The sequence below is a fragment of the Myodes glareolus genome, chromosome X (assembly GCF_982192425.1).
Source record: "Myodes glareolus chromosome X, mMyoGla1.1, whole genome shotgun sequence".
Classification (NCBI taxonomy): Eukaryota; Metazoa; Chordata; class Mammalia; order Rodentia; family Cricetidae; genus Myodes; species Myodes glareolus.
Genome location: NC_142053.1, coordinates 85,130,208 through 85,147,794, shown reverse-complemented (window position 1 = coordinate 85,147,794; position 17,587 = coordinate 85,130,208). Strand labels below are relative to the sequence as shown.

At 50.6% G+C, this 17,587-nt stretch overlaps 1 protein-coding gene and 1 pseudogene across 5 annotated transcripts in view; both read left to right on the top strand.

The window, feature by feature from the left end:
- Stard8 (StAR related lipid transfer domain containing 8) overlaps positions 1 to 12,549 on the top strand; it is a 77,136-nt gene extending 64,587 nt beyond the window's left edge. For 3 of the 5 annotated variants that reach the window (XM_048417827.3, XM_085684938.2, XM_048417828.3), the window contains 12 exons: positions 1,472 to 1,553; positions 2,479 to 2,542; positions 3,693 to 5,083; positions 5,667 to 5,840; positions 6,612 to 6,771; positions 7,222 to 7,420; positions 7,803 to 8,013; positions 8,275 to 8,389; positions 9,331 to 9,555; positions 10,439 to 10,656; positions 10,765 to 10,941; positions 11,110 to 12,549. In XM_048417827.3, the coding sequence (XP_048273784.3) occupies positions 1,472 to 1,553; positions 2,479 to 2,542; positions 3,693 to 5,083; positions 5,667 to 5,840; positions 6,612 to 6,771; positions 7,222 to 7,420; positions 7,803 to 8,013; positions 8,275 to 8,389; positions 9,331 to 9,555; positions 10,439 to 10,656; positions 10,765 to 10,941; positions 11,110 to 11,227 (3,134 nt within the window). In that variant the 3' untranslated portion in view covers positions 11,228 to 12,549. The remainder of the gene's footprint in view (positions 1 to 1,471; positions 1,554 to 2,478; positions 2,543 to 3,692; positions 5,084 to 5,666; positions 5,841 to 6,611; positions 6,772 to 7,221; positions 7,421 to 7,802; positions 8,014 to 8,274; positions 8,390 to 9,330; positions 9,556 to 10,438; positions 10,657 to 10,764; positions 10,942 to 11,109) is intronic. The other 2 variants (XM_085684939.2, XM_085684940.2) reach the window with 1 other exon arrangement.
- Positions 11,780 to 16,120, top strand: LOC125389218 (endoplasmic reticulum membrane protein complex subunit 7-like; annotated as a pseudogene).
- The last annotated feature ends 1,467 nt before the right edge of the window (positions 16,121 to 17,587 follow it).

Genomic DNA, 17,587 nt, shown 5'->3' with positions numbered 1-17,587 from the left:
GTATCGGTATCAGTTGAATGAGCAAATGTGTGAATGGCTTTACCTTTCTCCCATTTCTCCACGTGTCTTCCTTTTTTCTTTCCTTTCCCTGAGTCCTGGGGAGATGGCTCCCACTGCTTTGGATAGACATTGTATGGCTACATGCTTTTCCCTCTGGCCTTGCTCTTTCCCTACACCCCATAATTTGCCTTGGACCTGCAGGAGGTCACCTGTCTGAAAATCCAGAATTCAAATGAAAGAGAAGAACTCAAGTTGGATGTTGGCAGTAATTGAAAAGCTCAGGCCTGTTGCCTGGACCTGGACAAACTTTACATGGTTCATTTCAGCTCAGACCTCCTAGACTTCTCTGGCTTTTCCCTTAATTATCAACTCTGACCTCCCTAGGTTCCCCCAGGCTCATTAGCCTTCTTTTCGTGTGATGCAATACCTGAGTATGGTAGTTTGAATGGAATTGTCTCCCATAAGCTCATAGGGAGTGGCTCTATCAGGAGGTGTGACTTTGTTGGAGTAGGTATGGCCTTGTTGGAGGAAGTGTGGCACTGTGGAGGCAGGCTTTGAGGTCTTATATATGCTCAAGCCGTGTCCAGTATCTTAGTGTATCTTAGTTCATTTCCTGTCGCATGCAAGATATAGAACTCTTGTCTCCTCCAGCACCATGTCTGCCTGCACACCACCATGTCCCACCATGATGCTAATGGACTAAACCTCTGAAACTGTAAGCCACCCAATTAAATGTTTTCCTATATAAGAGTTGCCTTGGTCATCGTGTCTCTTCACAGCAATAGAAACCCTAACTAAGGCACTGAGATAAGCAACTTAGAAAGAGGGACAATTTATTTGGCCTTATGGTTTTCATCTATGGTTGCTTGGTTCTGTTGCTTTGGGCCTGTGGCCAGATAGAATGTCATGGTGGAAATGCAGAGTGGAGGAAAGTTCATCTGTCATGGTGGGCTAAGAAGGGAGGGCTAGGAGGGGTAGTGTGGATAGGAGTGAAATTCTAATACCCATTCAATGCTTTAGCTCCTTCCCCTGGGCCCTCCTTCCTAAAGAAAGGCTCCACCACATTCTGGGCACCTGCCCCTGGAGACTTAAGCCTTCAACCCATGCCTTAGACTGTTAGGCATGGTTCTCAAGTTCTGAGTGGTTCTCAACCTTTATAATGCCGTGACCCTTTAATACAGTTCCTCATGCTGTGATGACCCCTAACCATAAAATTATTTCATTGCTACTTCCTAACCGTAATTATGATTCATAATGTAAATATCTGGTATGTGATCCCTGTGGGTCTAAGGTCTAAGGAGTAGAGAAACTTTAAGAGCCAAACCCTACCACCTCTGTTTCATTCCTAGCTTTCCCTTTCACTTTGGCCCTTGCCTTCTTGCTTCCTTTCCTCCTCACCCCAACCCTCTGCAGTTGAAGGTAGCTGGGGTCATTTCTGCCAGACTTATCTTTGCTTCTTTCCCCCACACAGAGGGTGTGTTCCCCCTGGATATTGGCTCTGTGAAGAAGGACTACAGTTTTCTGGACCAGGACTCTTTGGGGGCCCTGTGCAGGTAGGGGATTGAGGGCCAGGCCTAAGAAGCCTTGGTCCCAGTTTTGTGCTTCTTCGTGGAAATGACAACTTCTTTGAACCTTCTATTATAGGGGAGCATAATTTATCAATGGGGCTCATTTTCTGCAATCCCATTGCTCATTGTGGTTACTGTGTCTCTCAAACTTTCCTCTACACCCGTCACTGTAGCTCGAAGATCCAGATCAGGTCTTGATTCAAATTCCTCAAAGCATGCTTTGGTTTCAGTCTCTTTCTACTTAAACCAGTTCTGATGTTTCCTAAGGTAAAACCATGATTTCTCCTTGAATCTATTAAAGTCACCTTGCCAGCTAGCCTCTGTACTCTGCTCCTCCTCCCATACAAAGCTATCCTCCCTATAGCCACCAGAATCAGTTTTTTAAAACTCCAGGTGGGTACTTTCCCCTCTTTAAAATCTGCCACGGCCTATATGCAAAAGTACAAAACCTTTCAGCATGACACATTTGCCACCCTTCTTTTGCCCTCCTTTAACTTTGATCACATCCGCTCCCACTAGTGTCTTTGCTGACTGACTGTGCCCTTCTTTACCTTGCGACAGGCTCCTGTAGAAGTCTAGAATAGCTGCCCCTGCTTCTCTGATCCTTGCTTCTCTTATCCTCTGCTTTCCAGGAAGCCTTCTTTGACTGTCCTGCATCTCTTCCTGAAAGTTACTGTTCTCATCCTCGGTGTGTCCGCTGAGCCTTCCGCATGCTCTTTTCTCGAACCGATCCCATCTGCAGTAGTTTGTTTCTATATCTATCAGTACCTGGAGGACAGCGCTTTAATCTCCCCAGCACCATGCTTTAGACCATGGGAAATGGTGGATGGCATCTTGAAAGTGTCTCGGTAGGCTATGCCAACCTCTGGGGAATTGAGAACCTTAGGTGAACACCTACTTTGTGTTGCAGGAGGCTGATGACCTTGAACAATTGTGCTTCGATGAAGCTCGAGGTTCATTTTCAATGCAAACAGGTGAATCCCGGCAAGGGGCGAGGTCTGTGGTCTCCCAGCACCTGGGAAAATCCTAGAACATGCATTTGTGAACAAGCTCCCTTATTCAAGGAGTTTGGGGTCTCTAGCATGGGGGTGGAAATGCAGGGATTTCCTATACTGAAGGCCCTATGAGCTCCCTTAGGGTTTTGAGGAGCCTCCCCTATAGGAGCATGGGGGAACAAGCACCCTGGCTCATACCTGACCCTATCCCCTACTCAAACCACCACTCCCTTCTGTTTTTGTCAGTCACACGGCACAGTGATGGCATTCCCTAGAGAAATGCACTAACTTAAGAGGAAACCACTACTGTTCTGTTTGTCATGGCTAAATGCCTTGAATGGGAGAAGGGACTGGGTAATGTGGTGGAAAGATCAAGGCCTCTATGGTCTTAGAAGTCAGGGTCACCACAGCCTTACCACCTAAGATCTTACTTCCTTGGTTGATAGCCTCATTTTCCCCATCACTACAATGAGTTAGGAGACTGGATTCATACCTGTTTAAAGCCTTTCCAACTTGTACATTTCGTATAGGAGCCATAAGGCCTCTGTCTGTACGTGGCCTTAAAAGTAAGCCTCATGGCTTCATTGATTCCTGGGGACAAGTCCTGTTGGTGTCCTCTGGAGCTTTCCCCACCAGAGGCCTGTAGTCAGGTAGGGTAGCCACACTGACAGATCACTGGCCTGGAGGCTTTTCTGTCACTGACTACTAAGTGCCCTGTTTTCTCACCTTGCCAAGGAGAAAATGGATCAGAAAATCTAAAATCCTCTCCAGTTCTTAGACAGCATAATTTTAAGCTAAGACTGCAGCCTATAAATATTTAAGAATCTCTGCCACTGACATAACCATAACAGGAAATGATGCTGGGCAAATAGCTCCTGATTTGTGGGATTTCCCGTCTGTGAAATGGCGGTAGCAGGTTAGATGACCATCATCATCCATCTAGACTGGCTGTGAGTCCTGGTCTCCTACAACACTCCCAGAGCCAGCTTTCCATTCACAGGCCAGGCCCTCTCTCAGAAAGCAAAGCTCTTCGCCCTGCTCCACCCTAAAGCGTTTGGAAGCAGAGTAAGGCACAAGCTGGTACTTGTCTGTCAGGCTTCTGTGACCCCTCCCTATGATGCCTCCCCAGGATGAAGACTCCGAAGAAGAAGAACAATGCACCATCAGCAGCCACTGGGCCTTTGAGCAGGAAAGCAAGTGTGGGTCTCCCATGGGCTCTTCTGCCCTGCTGGCCCCACCAAGCCCTAGCCTTCTGGGGACCTCAAGCTGTGAAAGCGTCCTCACTGAGCTTAGTGCTGCCTCCCTGCCGGCCATCTCTGTGAGCCTCTCACCAGAGTCAGCCGACCTGGCCTTGCCGCGTCCCATCCCAAGTAACCAGCCCTTCCTTAGTCCCACTCAGGGCCAGGAGGCTGCTCAAGACAAAGTAAAGAAGCATTATTCTCGAAGCTTCCTCAAGCATCTTGAATCTCTGAGGAGGAAGGAAAAGGGTGACAATCGGCAAACAGAGCCTGAGCAACGCCTGGCCACCTCAGAAAAGGCCACCAAGGCTTCATCTTTCCGCAGTTGCCGTGGCTTTCTCTCAGCTGGATTTTACAGGGCCAAGAACAGGGCCACTACTTCAGCCCGGGGCAGAGAGGGTGAGACGCAGAAGGCCTGGGAAGCTTGGCCTATAGCCACATTTCGGCATCCTCAGCCCGTTCGCCGGCGTGACTGCCTGGTGCATGTGCCCGGAGACCATAAACCAGGCACATTCCCTCGTTCTCTGTCCATTGAAAGTCTTTGTCCAGATGATGGCCATCACCTGGCAGATTGGAAGCCAGGTAGGTGCTGGGGCTATGAAGGGCGCCGGGGCTCCTGTGGTTCCACGGGCAGCCATGCCAGCACTTACGACAACTTGCCTGAGCTGTACCCAGCTGAGCCTTTCCAGGCCGAGGCTGAGGCTGGAGATGAGGAGGGCGAAGGCAGCTATGCCCATCTAGATGACATCCTGGAGCACGTGTGGGGGCTACAACAACGGGTAGAGCTCTGGTCTCAGACCATGTACCCGGATCTGAGACCTAGAGATAAGGAAGAGGAAGAGGAGGAAGAGGAGGAAGCTGCTTCGTCCATTGAAATAGCCATGGCTGAGGTGGAAGGCCAGGATGAAGATCTAGCCCAGGCAGAGTCTCAAGTCCTCAGAGAGTTTCCACCCCAAGCCAAGGAGGAAGTCCCACTGATAGTACTGGCTCAGGCCCCTGCTGTGGTAGAGCCATTGGTACAGGCCGAGGCTACAGCTCCAGCCCAGGCCCAGGACCATGAGCAAGAAGCAAACTTGGCTGCAGAGCCTGCTTCTGCCTCCAGCCTGTCTGTAGAAGAAGGACACTCCATTTCTGACACCGCTGTTTCCTCAAGTGAACTTGACAGCAGTGGCAACTCCATGAATGAGGTGGAAGCTGCAGAAGCCCAGGCAGGGCTCCAAGCCTCAGTGCCCCGTGAGCGACGTGATTCAGGTGTTGGGGCCTCACTTACCAGACCGTGCAGGTGGGAGTTTGGGGTAGGGATAGGGGTGGAGTCCCTTCTCAGTCTCTGCCTTCTGTCTGTCCTGCTTTCATAGTCGTAAAGCCCAGGGGAAAGTTCTCAGGGGGTCAGGAGATCATTTCCAAGCAGCCTGTCCCAAGAGAAAAGGAAACAGAGCTTAAGAATGTGGAGCCCTGAATGCTCAGTACAGGATCTAACCGTAGTGTGGCCTTGAGGAAATGCTGCCTCTTCTGGCCTTGCTCTCATCTGAGCAACAGGGGTGTTAGAGATGACTTCTTCACCTCAGTTTTGATGAAGAGTGTTTCTTGCCACAGTAGCCTTAGAACAGGTGGAGACCAGTACTGCCTTTTGGGACTAAATGGGTCTGAGCTTGGTGCCACCCTCCATGAGAGCTTCTTGAACCCTGGGTGACCTAAAAGCTGAAAGGAAACTTTTGCCATCCCAAGGCCCTGTAGTATTAGTCAATGTGTCTCCACCTCCCTGTACTTCCTTTCCTTGGGGAGATAAAAAAGGGGCCAGAAGGACATGGCCTTTTCTAAGGGTTAGCAAACCTGTGTCTCTGATGCTCTATGCCCTCTCACCTCAGGAAACTCCGCTGGCACAGCTTCCAAAACTCCCACCGCCCCAGTCTCAACTCAGAGTCTCTGGAGATCAACCGGCAGTTTGCGGGCCAGATCAACCTGCTTCACAAGGGCTCGCTGCTGCGGCTCACTGGCTTCATGGAGAAGTACACTGTGCCCCACAAACAGGCCTGGGTCTGGTGAGTGTCTCCTGAGCCATGCAGGACAGAAACTATGGACTTTCCTAGGCTCTATGTCCTGGGATCACAGCCCAGAGGCAGGATAGACAGGCAGGCTGAGCCCACAGGCCAGTGGAATGATACTGTTCCAGGAGGCTGAAGGGTCGTGTAAGGATAGATGTGGTCTGGAAATCCCCAGGTCTTCCAGCTGTCCTTTCTCCATCCCAGCCTCCATGCCACCATCAGTGAGATTGTCTTAAAGTACACTTTGGTGGTCGTGTATTGAGTAAATAAACAGCCTCATTGGCTTCCCAGTGTCAATTCCTTTCTCTCATGTCCTGGGGTGGCCCCATCCTTCTGTCTCTTTTGTCAATCTTTCCCAAGCAGTGTCATGATGGCCTGAGGGACTCGTCGCTCTTCTCTCTGTGTGTTTTTGCCTTTGCGCTTGCTGTCCTCTGCCTTTGCCTTATTGCTTCCGTGGGACAACCCTATTCTGTCCTGCAGGAGTCGGCTGACTTACACCTCCTCTAGGAAGGCCTCTCTGACCTAGTAGGTGTACTTTCCCTTCCTAGCGACTCTTCCTCTAAGTTCAAGACCTACCACTGGCCACATGAATTATCGATGAAGCGCCTTTGTCCCTGTGGCTTCTGCAGGCTGAGGCTAAAGCAGGTGCTCACTGAATGTGGCTTCTGGGGACATACTGTGTTCGCTACTCCTCTCATTTCTGAATGATTGATAGATAGCCTTTAAACCGAGATCTCTCTTCCTGATCGCTTGTTAATCCCCAAACAGGTCAGTGCCCAAGTTTATGAAAAGAAATAAGACCCCAGACTACCGGGGACACCATGTATTTGGAGTACCACCCCTCATTCATGTGCAGCGCACCGGCCAGCCTCTGCCCCAAAGCATCCAGCAAGCCATGCGCTACCTGCGGAGCCAGTGCCTAGATCAGGTGAGTAGTCCTCAGGAAGCCTGCAGAGAAGTGGTGCTGGCGACCAAGGCCCCAGGCTGACTGCTCTGCCCTCTCTTGGGTTGGACTACTCTCCAGAAACCTTTCCTTCCCTGATGCCAAAGCTCCCTTCCTTTCTTTATGGCTGGAGCCTTTTGCCCACTTTGGGGGCAGCTTCTTCCTGCCCCCGGCTTTGCAGTCCCGCTAGCCTCAGGACCTGCCCTAGCCTGAGGCCACCTGTTCACCCTCCTCCCCGTGACAGCTATCTTTCTCTTTGGCACCAGGCTGTAAACAACTTTCTCTCTGGGCTTGCTGAGCCCATCGGGCAGCCTGCCAGGCTCCCTGGTCTCCAAGATGGCCTATGTTCCTGCCACCCCAGTCCTGGGCTGCCCTCACAGTCTAGTCTCCCTTCTCCTCTGCATATCACATTATTCCTTCCTCTCAATGGGTCAGGTGGGCATCTTTCGCAAGTCTGGGGTCAAGTCCAGGATCCAGAGTCTGCGCCAAATGAATGAGACCTCCCCTGACAACGTCTGTTATGAGGGCCAGTCGGCCTATGATGTGGCTGACCTACTGAAGCAGTATTTCCGGGATCTGCCTGAGCCCATTTTCACCAGCAAGCTCACCACCACTTTCCTGCAGATCTATCAGCGTAAGTCCCCTGTACGCCTCCTTATTAACCTGCCCCGCACTCAGCCTGCCTGATCCTGAGGGCTTGTGGGAAGCAAACCTGGCAGCTGGCTATGTGAGCTCAAGGGAACATTCACTCTATGGATTTGAAAAGATGCTTGGAGAAGGGACCACATTCTACTCTCCCTCAAACCCATTTTTGGTAGGGTAGACTGAGGCCCTGAGGAAAGGACCTTCCAAATGGCTGCCCTGAATATCAGAGCAGTGCTTGAGCTAACTGCCCGAGCCCATCTGACCCTTTTCTTTGGAGACTGTTGGGCCTTGTACATTCTGGAAAACAAGAAGCTTGCTGCTGGTGCTTCTGGAGAAATAAAGAAGGCCCTTCTGCCCTTTCTGTCCTGCAGTCCTCCCCAAAGAACAGTGGTTGGCAGCAGCACAAGCTGCCACCTTGCTGCTCCCCGATGAGAACCGAGAAGTGCTACAGACCCTGCTCTACTTCCTAAGTGACATTGCCTCTGCCGAGGAAAACCAGATGACAGCTGGCAACCTGGCAGTGTGCCTGGCACCCTCCATCTTCCACCTCAATGTCTCCAAGAAGGACAGCTCTTCTCCCAGGTGGGCCGGGTAGTGCATGCAGAGGCCAGTCCCGAATTTGACTTCCCAGGACTTTCAGCCTGGGGGAGCTATTACTGCTATTCCTACCCTTGTACCAAGGAATTTTAGCCTTCGCCACTGTGAAGCATGCCATTTCTAAAGGACACCAGGTGACTTTATGGTCAACACTGGCAAGCTGGCTTCCCAAGAACTAAGAGGCAGCTATCACTCATCTTGTCTGGTGCCTTGGTGCCATCCTGCTCTTTCCTTCTCTCCCTCCAGGATCAAAAGCAAACGCAGCCTGGTTGGTCGGCCAGGCCCCAGGGACTTGAGTGAGAACATGGCTGCCACCCAAGGCCTGTCACACATGATCAGTGACTGCAAGAAACTTTTCCAGGTGAGTCTGGCAAGGCCATGGCACCTGATTGTGAGCATTATCAGCGCTGACCTTTGGACCCTGTATCAGGTTCTCTAGAGCAGTGGTTCTCAACCTGTGGGTTGCAACCCCTCTGGCAAACCTCTATCTCCAAAAATATTTGTGTTACGATTCATAACAGTAGCAAAATTGCAGTTTCGAAGTAGCAGTGAAAATAATTTTCTGGTTGGGGGTCACCACAGCATGAGGAACTGTGTTAAAGAGTTGCATCACTAGGAAGGTTGAGAACCACTGCCCTACAGTAACAGAACCGATAGAATGAGTGTATGTTCGTGTGACTTAATAGAACAGCTTACAGGCTGTGGTCGGACTAGTCCAACAAAGGCTGTCTCCCAGTAGAAAGGTCATAGTAGTTGTTCACTCCATGAGGCTGGTCTTTGATCTCTGCTGGAATCCTAAAATAGGTTCTAATACCAGGGAAGGGATGCCTCAGCAGCAGGAGAGATAAACTTGCCAGCAAGAGTGAGGGCAAGCAATGTAAAAGCAAAAGGCTTTCTAACATGTCCTTTTATGTGGGCGGACTGCCACTAGAAGGTGTGGCCCAGATTTAGGGTGGGTGTTCTGGCCTCAAATGGCCTGGATTTAGGGTGGGTCTTCCCACCTCAAAGGATCTAGTAAAGAAAATCCTCCACAAGTGTGCCCAGCTGCTTGATTTTTAGTTGGTTCCAGTTTTAGTCAACTTGACAAGCAAGATCAGCCATCACAGCCTCCAAGTCAGGCAAGAGGCCCAGTTTGTCACATGCTCCTAGGCTCTGATTTGTACCCCTTCTTCATTAGTTTCTTATCTGTCTCACTGCAGCCATAGCCGTGCCTCTCTACTGTCTTCTTAGCACTGCCCCTTGTGGGGTGCCCTGCTCTCCACAGCACCCACTCAGTGTGTCTATGTGTGTGTGCCCTCCCAGGTGCCCCAGGATATGGTGGTGCAACTGTGTGGTTCATATAGTGCAGCTGAACTCAGCCCCCCTGGACCAGCCCTGGCTGAGCTCAGGCAGGCTCAGGCTGCTGGGGTGAGTCTCAGCCTTTACATGGAGGAGAGTGTGCAGGAGCTGCTTCGGGATGCTGCAGAACGCTTCAAGGGTTGGACCAATGTGCCAGGGCCCCAGCACACAGAGCTGGCTTGTAGGAAGGTGAGCTCCCCACTCTTCATCTTGTTGTAGGCTGGGAGAGAGCCCTGGGTCTGCCCCAGAGAGCTGCTCTGTCAACCTTACTGGGCCTGTGCCTGGTACTTGGAAGATGGCAGCCAGCTGCCCAAGTGTCTGAAGGAGTCAGAAACCATATGAGGCCAGTGCATCTCTCTGTGGACGCCTTCCTGAGTTCTCTTCCACAGTTCTACTTCAGACTCACTACCACCACGATAGCTCCTTGAAATGCCTGGGTTTCCTTTGGCCCTGAACAGGCAAAGCCCCTTGTGATACCTCCACTCTCTGTTTCTATTTGTGCTGTCCTGCTATCTGGACTGACTTACCCCCAAGTAAGACCTCTCCCAGGCCACATTTAGTCACGGTCAGAGCTAGAGGTGGCTCCTAACAGTGCCCCTCTGTTAGTCGCCTTGCTGTTTCTGGAATGTTGATCTTGAGCAGCATTTTGAGACAGGTATTTTCTGTGATAGAATGACCATGACTAACCTTCACCATGGGGTTAAGGCAGGGAGCTGGCAAAGAATATGGCACATGCAAAATCCTTTGATGGTGAATCCATTCGGAATAATCACCCGCTTCTCTTCCTGCATCCAGAAATATCACATGCTGTGCCCATTGTCATAGGCCCAGTAAGCGTCTAAATGTGTGGGATCCATCATTGCCTTTTGCTCTAGAGCAGGCTGAAGAGCAGACATGTGAGGACAGAGAAACGGGTGTCTGCCTGTTTATCTGAATCTAGAGCTGGTCATCAGAGGGGCCAAGTAGCTATAGGAAGGGAGTTCTAGGCTCTCTAGCCTGAGACCTGACCTGGCATTAATTTGGAGTGCTCTCCCCTTGCTAGTGTTTCTAACCTCATCCCTTTGGCTTGTAGGCACCAGACGGGCACCCCCTGAGGATGTGGAAGGCATCCACAGAAGTGGCTGCCCCTCCAGCTGTGGTGCTGCATCGTGTCCTACGGGAACGGGCCCTGTGGGATGAGGACCTACTGCGGGCCCAGGTGCTGGAAGCGCTGATGCCAGGGGTGGAGCTGTACCACTATGTCACTGACAGCATGGCACCCCATCCTTGCCGTGACTTTGTGGTGCTCAGGTGAGGGGCTACTGCTACCACCCTGCTGTGCTTCAGGGACTAGAAAGGTGGGGCAGGAGCCAGCGGCAAGGATCTGAACATGGTGTCTTCTTGCTCTCCGTGTTCCAGGATGTGGCGCTCAGACCTGCCTCGTGGTGGATGCCTTCTTGTCTCCCAGTCTCTGGATCCTGAACAACCCGTGCCAGAGTCTGGAGTGCGGGCCCTCATGCTTACTTCCCAGTACCTCATGGAGCCCTGTGGCCTTGGCCGCTCTCGCCTCACTCATATCTGCCGTGCTGACCTCAGGTACCAGACTTGGCTGCTTGCCTCACCCTCTTGGCCCTGAGCCCGTCCCTTGCCTCTGTCCTATGTCAGTGAGCCCCATTGTGGAAGAGAGTTCCTTTCTTCCTTCTCCCTGATAAAGGCCCCATTGGAAACCCAATTTCTCATGTCTGCCTACCTCTTCCTCCCCAGGGGCCGTTCTCCTGACTGGTACAACAAAGTCTTTGGGCACTTGTGTGCTATGGAAGTGGCAAAGATCCGGGACTCTTTCCCCACACTTCAGGCAGCTGGCCCCGAAACCAAGTTGTGAGCCTTAGACTGGTGTTACCTAGGCCTCTGCTACCAAAGAAATGAATGGGAAGAACAACTGAGACACTCCTAGGGACAGAGCCAGGCCCAGGTGGCCAGCTGCCTGTCAGCTTACATCCTAATGCTAGTCTGCACATACACAAGAGAAGAGGGTATAGGTGGCCTATCTCCACCCACCTTCATCCCCCATACTGCATTCTGTTCTTACAAAAGAAGAGAATCTTCTTAGTGGCAAAAAGACCGCTGCTGCCTACCTGACCAAGAAGACCCTACTGTATCTCGATCTCCAGCAGCTACCTACTGACAAGGGGAAGAAGGTGGAGAGCATTGTGCAACCCGGGCTCTCTGCATACCAAGAAGCCAAGCCATCTTTCTTGGTGCTAGGGTTCTTTTGAGTTTGGATAGGAGGTTCTGATCCTGCCCTTTGGGGCCAACATTGACCCTGAATACAGGTCTGGAGCAACAGCTGGGGTACAGCACAGGAAAGCACCAATGATCACAATCCATTTTATTTATGTAAACATGATGCTGACTTTTATTAGGCAGGTTGAGGATGGCCCTATGGGCCCATACTAGGTAGGTAACATGACGAATTGGGATAGCTTGGGATATAAGGGTGGAGAACCTTTCTTTCTCAATCCCCAAGACACCAATTAACCATACTCCCTTGCTTTGGCCCACACTTGCTCTGTTACTCCCTAGAGTTGTGGACAGTCTTTGGCCACTCATGACCATAGCTACAGGTAAATTAGGTCATTCCCACGACACAGGCCAGGCCAAAGCTAACAGTGGCAGCAAGATGTACTTCATGCTTTTTGCCCATGGTGGGTGGTCTATAAGAACTATCCTGACCTAACGCAAACATCCTGAACAAACACACAGGGAAGGGCTTCCCTTATCCATCCAGGCCTTGATTCCAGCCAAATCTATCCCACCCAGTGGCTGTTTGTTCAGATAGAAATCTAGCAATCATTCGGAGGACAAGTGGTGCTTTCTTTGTCTTTGGCTAAGTAAACTGGATTGTGGTGGGTTGCAGCTATCATTGTAATGTTTATCTTGTTTTTCTCTGTACCTATAAATACTGTACAGCCAGAATATATATGTGTATATGTATATATATACATATGTATATATCAATACATATACACACATATCTGCATGCACACACAACAACTCCCTCTTGAGTCCATTATAATCTCTGGGTGGGAGCAGGATCTGGAGGGCCAGGGCTATGGCTCTTCTGTTCTAATGAGAGAGGAGAGGTGAAGAGCAGGCCACAGCAGTTCCCTCTGCAGAACAATAAAGCATGACTGGAGATGCGCACTGCCTCTGTGGATGTCTTTTTGCTGAGACAATGGGCTGGGGCCTGGGGTTGCAACCCATACCCATAGGTCACAGACTGTGAACATTTTCCTTGCCTTCTACTGATACCAACACATGGTGCCAGGACTTGGGATAACACCATGGGGGAAAGGGAAGACCTCTTGTCTTGAGAAGAGGATTGGGAAGGCAGACAGAATTCGGAGAAACCCAGACTCATGGAAAACTCCATCCTATGCCTAGGCCAAGCTCCTGTATTTGAGTGCCAGACTGTACCATGACCTCAGGAGTCCATAATAGCTCTAAGTAGGGGTGTTCCGGGCTCAGGTCTCTTCCTTTGCACTCCCATGCAGCTGGGGCAAAGCAAAAGCAGTAGGGATGCAGTCAGTCCTCAGAGGCTTGGGAGGGGTCCTGTGCCACATACCTGACACCCTAAAAGAGGGCTGGGTGTGGTGAGGCCGCAAAGCATTGGGGTGTCTAAGCCAGGTTCTGTTTGAATTTCCCAAAGGAAAGACCTTGAATTTGCCATTTTGTTGTGGCCATAAAACTTTTAAGCTATGGGCTATGGGCCTGGACCCTCAGAGCTGCTGTCATCTGGGACACTCTGCGGTGGGGCGGGGGGCTCTTTTCCACCCTACTGCTGCTACTAGCAGGGGATGCCAAAAAAAAAAATCAGAGATGCCCAAGGCTGCTGCTGAGGGTCCAGGAGACGGTGGGATTAGTCTAAGAGATTGTTTCAAGATTAAGGGGCATGCAGTTGTTTCAGGGGTGAAGCCTCAGGAGGATTTTCATGGCCTGAATTCTGGTAGACGAAGAAGAGTGTATTGGTTTCCTTAAGACAGATGGGAGTTTTGTAGTTCATGGTATTCCATATGTAGTAGTTTTTCTCCAGTTTCCAAGTTTGATCCTCCCTGAGTCAATATCACTTCAAAAGGAAAAATGAGAGCAAGATATGTGAATATCATTCAGATCAACAGAAGTGCTCAGATTACTTTGTCCTCTCCAAATGAGATCTTCAGGTCCACCTTCTTAATTTTATCTTTTATTTTGGTTTTTCAAGACAAGGTTTCTCTGTTTATCAACCCTCAATGTCCTGGAACTCACTCTGTAGACCAGGCTGACATGAACTCTCAGAGATCTGCCTGCCTCTGCCTCCCGAGTGCTGGGATCAAAGGTGTGCACCACCATAGCCGACCAGCCCTCATACTGTATTAGGACTGAATCATAGGGCTGGACAGACTCTCTGATGAAGCCAATAGTTATGATGATGATTTTTCATTATTGATATTTGTACTTCTGCCAAAAGTGGTTAACCCAAGTAATCCTGACAGGAGACAGAGCGGTGAACGTGTATGTTCAATTCCAACTTGCTGGGTTTCAAGTTCAAGACAAGACTCTTCCAAAACCTGGCAAATCTAGAAACATCAGCAGCAGCAGTAAAACAGGCAAGTGCGGGCAATCTAAATGGAAGTAGTCAGGGTCACAATTGCCATCGTAGAAACAAGACAACACCGTGTGGCATCCAGGTTTTGATGCAAAATGGTGTGGAGCAACTATGGTAAACCAAGTCATCCCTAGAGTTGATGCTATACAACTGTTGTCTATGTGAACTTCTTAACACATGCTCTATACATGGCACACAAGGAAACCCAGCTTTTATCCTCCCTCTCTGTGAGATCAATACTGATGTCACTGAAATGACATTACTAAAATATATGAGGTACTACTTACCATACATTGTGTATATTAAAAAACTGTCAATCTAGAAAGCAAAATAAACCTAACTTCTAAGGACAGGTCTAAAGAAATTAGCCATGCAACTTAGACTTAGGAGCAAGGTAAGAGAATTTTGCAAGCGTGATAATGTGCTTAGGCCAGTCAATGGGAGCTAGGACATCACTCAAGGAGAGAATCTGATGAGATGGCCAATTGGTATGTAGCCTATTCCTGAGATAAATGCTTGTTAAATGGCATGCACTGTGCAGGCTTTGGAATCCTGTAGCATTTGCATTCACCCAGGAGTACTATTGGCCAGAATATGAAAGTCCTGCTGTCTGTCAGAATTCATCTTCATCAGAGCTCCAATAGGGATCTCTGAATCATGCTTTGTCACACAGCTGGCTCTCTGAGTGTTCAGGTGGGAGTTCTTTGACCTGCATCACAACCAACCACAGCCAAAACAGACCAGGGTCCCCATCAAGTCACCTCTATAACCTTCATTGTATTCTGTTTCTACGTATAAAAGAATGCTTTTGACTTTTCCTCATCAGTGAAACGTGGGACCTTAGAAGTAAGGCAGGCAGGTAGAAAAATCAGTCAGCCTCTGGCTTTTGTGGGCACAAGAAGGTAGCTTTGGGCTAGGAGGCAGCATAAACAGGAATGGATTTCCAGAACACAGTGTGCCTTATCAGGCAATAAGACAGATGATGATGATGAGGAGGCAGGCTCCTGGAAGGACCAAACAAGCCATCAGCATCTCTATGTGGCCTCTGATGCCCCGAGCTGGCTGCCAGGGTAGAGGGAGTCCCAGGCAGGCCCTGATGCTTCAGGAGAGCAGGGGCGGTGAAGAGCCTGGAACCTGGGGTGCAGTTCCACATCGACGCCCTTCCCTCTGTGGCTTGAGACCTTCTTTGCAGGTTGTCATGGGCCAAGAAATCCAGCTAGGTGTGGTACAGCTGCTTAGCCAGCCAGCCTCATACCCGAGTGTGGGCTTCCAGAGATGCTACATTTACTAGGCACCCACACTTCTGATAGGACTTGTGACCACATGGAGCACCAAACCTGAGAACGTGCATTTCTGGCAAGCTCCCAGATGATGCCAGGCTGCTGGCTGTCCCGTGCTCATTCGGTGCCCTCAGATCCATGAGTCCTGGAGGTTAATGCTAATGGCACAAGTTCCTATGAAAGTGAACCCAGAGCTGGTGACTGAACTCCCTCTCAGGTGCATGTGCAGCCTCTGAGGGCCAGAGGTGGGAGATGGAAACCTCAACGTTGTCACCCAGTTCTAGCCACGTGACTTATTTACCTAACTCACAGAGCCTGAGTGCTCTCCTCTGCACACGGAGAGGACCTAGCCACTTGCACAGGTCATAGCGGTCAGCTGCTCGCCCAGCGCCCACTCGTGTTCTGTCCCTTGCTGTCGGTTTGTCCTGATGCTACCTCACCTCTTCCTTTGTTACTCGGCTTAGGCTGTGAGCTGAACTGTAGTGGGAAGGACTTTAGAAGAGGAGGAATGGGTGCCTGTTCTGAGTGCCCTAGTGGCACCCCAAACGGTATCACCCTTTCACCCACCCACCCTTCGGGGACCCTCCTTGGGTGGCCTTCATTGACAGTCATTTTACCAAGGCCGTTCATTCCCTTCTCGGAAAGCTGCATGGGACTTCAGGTGACATGGCTATAGGATTCTGGCAGGTAGCCCAGGAGGGTAAGTGCTGGCGAGGGACCAGACCGCCCACCGGAGAGGGCATTTCCACCAGGGGGACAGAGCTGATGCCTTTCGCAGCTCTCATGCCCAGGTGGGAACATGGGTGCAGAGCCAGAGAGCCACGGCTTTGAGGATTCTCGGGGAATCTAGACATCCAGTCGCTGACATGAAATCTACCTGTTAGTAAATGGTTCAATGAACTAGATGAGAAATCTAAGTTCAGGGTAACAGCTAGTCAGTCACGCTAACATGCTTGCACGGGTCAAGAATGCCCCCAGGTCGCATACTCAGTCACTGGGCCGCTGTTGTAAAATGGCGTGGCCATCCTCCAGAGCAGTGGTTCCCCACCTTCCTAATGCTGCGACAGCTTCATACAGTCCCCCATGCTGTGGTGACCCCCCACACCGCATAATTATCTTCCTTGCTACTTCGAAAGTGCAATTTTGCTACTGTTATGATTTGTAGAGCAGATATCTGACATACAGGATAGCTGATATGTGACCCCTGCGAAAGGGTCATTTGTTGAAAACACTGCTCTACAGTCAGGGCTAGGCACCCATCTCTCTTGGGCCCAGGTCCCGCCTGGTGTCACCAACCACTCAGCGTCACCCATAATTCACAACACTGCACATACTGGCATTGACCCCTGAGCTTGGGTGCCCGCTAAGCAGCTGTGCACTCGCGCTGTGGGAGGTGACCTGGGTGGGTGGCACAGGCACTACACAGACACTCGTGGGGGGTGACACAGGCGCTACACAGACACTGGTGGGAAGCCGCTGGCACACAAAAGGGAGGACTTGCTTCCTGGGCTGCCCTTGCAGCTGCCCCGGTGATAGGAGCAGCTGAGCAGCTACCTGGAGTAAGCAGGTCTGTGAGAGCTGGGCTGCTGGGTGGAGGGGAAGCTGCAGCCTGGAGCCAGCGAGGCTTGGTATAGTCCACAAGAGGGCAGTGGTGCTCCACAGGGAATGAGGCCACAGGAGCCAGGAAGCTGCTGGAAGTAAAGCCCACCCTCCAGCTACTGCCTCCTAGGCATTTCAGGGTTCTCTGGTCTCTAGGCCTTACCCTTCCCAACTTGATCCAACCTTGTTCCTTCCCCTGCCCACTCAGTTCTCCCCAAGCCCTTAAATAAAGAGGCCTCCTTTCATGGGGCCAGTAACTGCTCCAACAAATATTTACTGAGTGTTTAATATGTGACAGCCCCTGTTGTCACGACCAGGTATAGACCAGGGACCGACGTCAGTAAGAACCCTGCACTTGCTGAACAAGCATTCTACACGAGGGACAAATATAGTAAGCCATCAAAACAGTGAGTGCTTGAAAGTGACCAGTTCTTTGGCAAACAGTAAAGCGTGAAAGAGACAGGCAGCAGAGAGTGTATTGTGCTTCAACGGATTCATCCTTCCGTCCATCCATCCTTCTGTCCATCCATCCATCCATCCATCCATCATCCATCCACCCATCCATCCGTCATCCATCCATCTACACACCCATTCGCTCAGTCTTCCTCCCACCCCACCAGCCATCCATTAAACTATCCAATAAACCATCTGTCTCTCCTTCCATCCATCTACCTACCTGTGCTGGCTAGTTTTCTGTCTAATTGTCACAAGCTAGAGT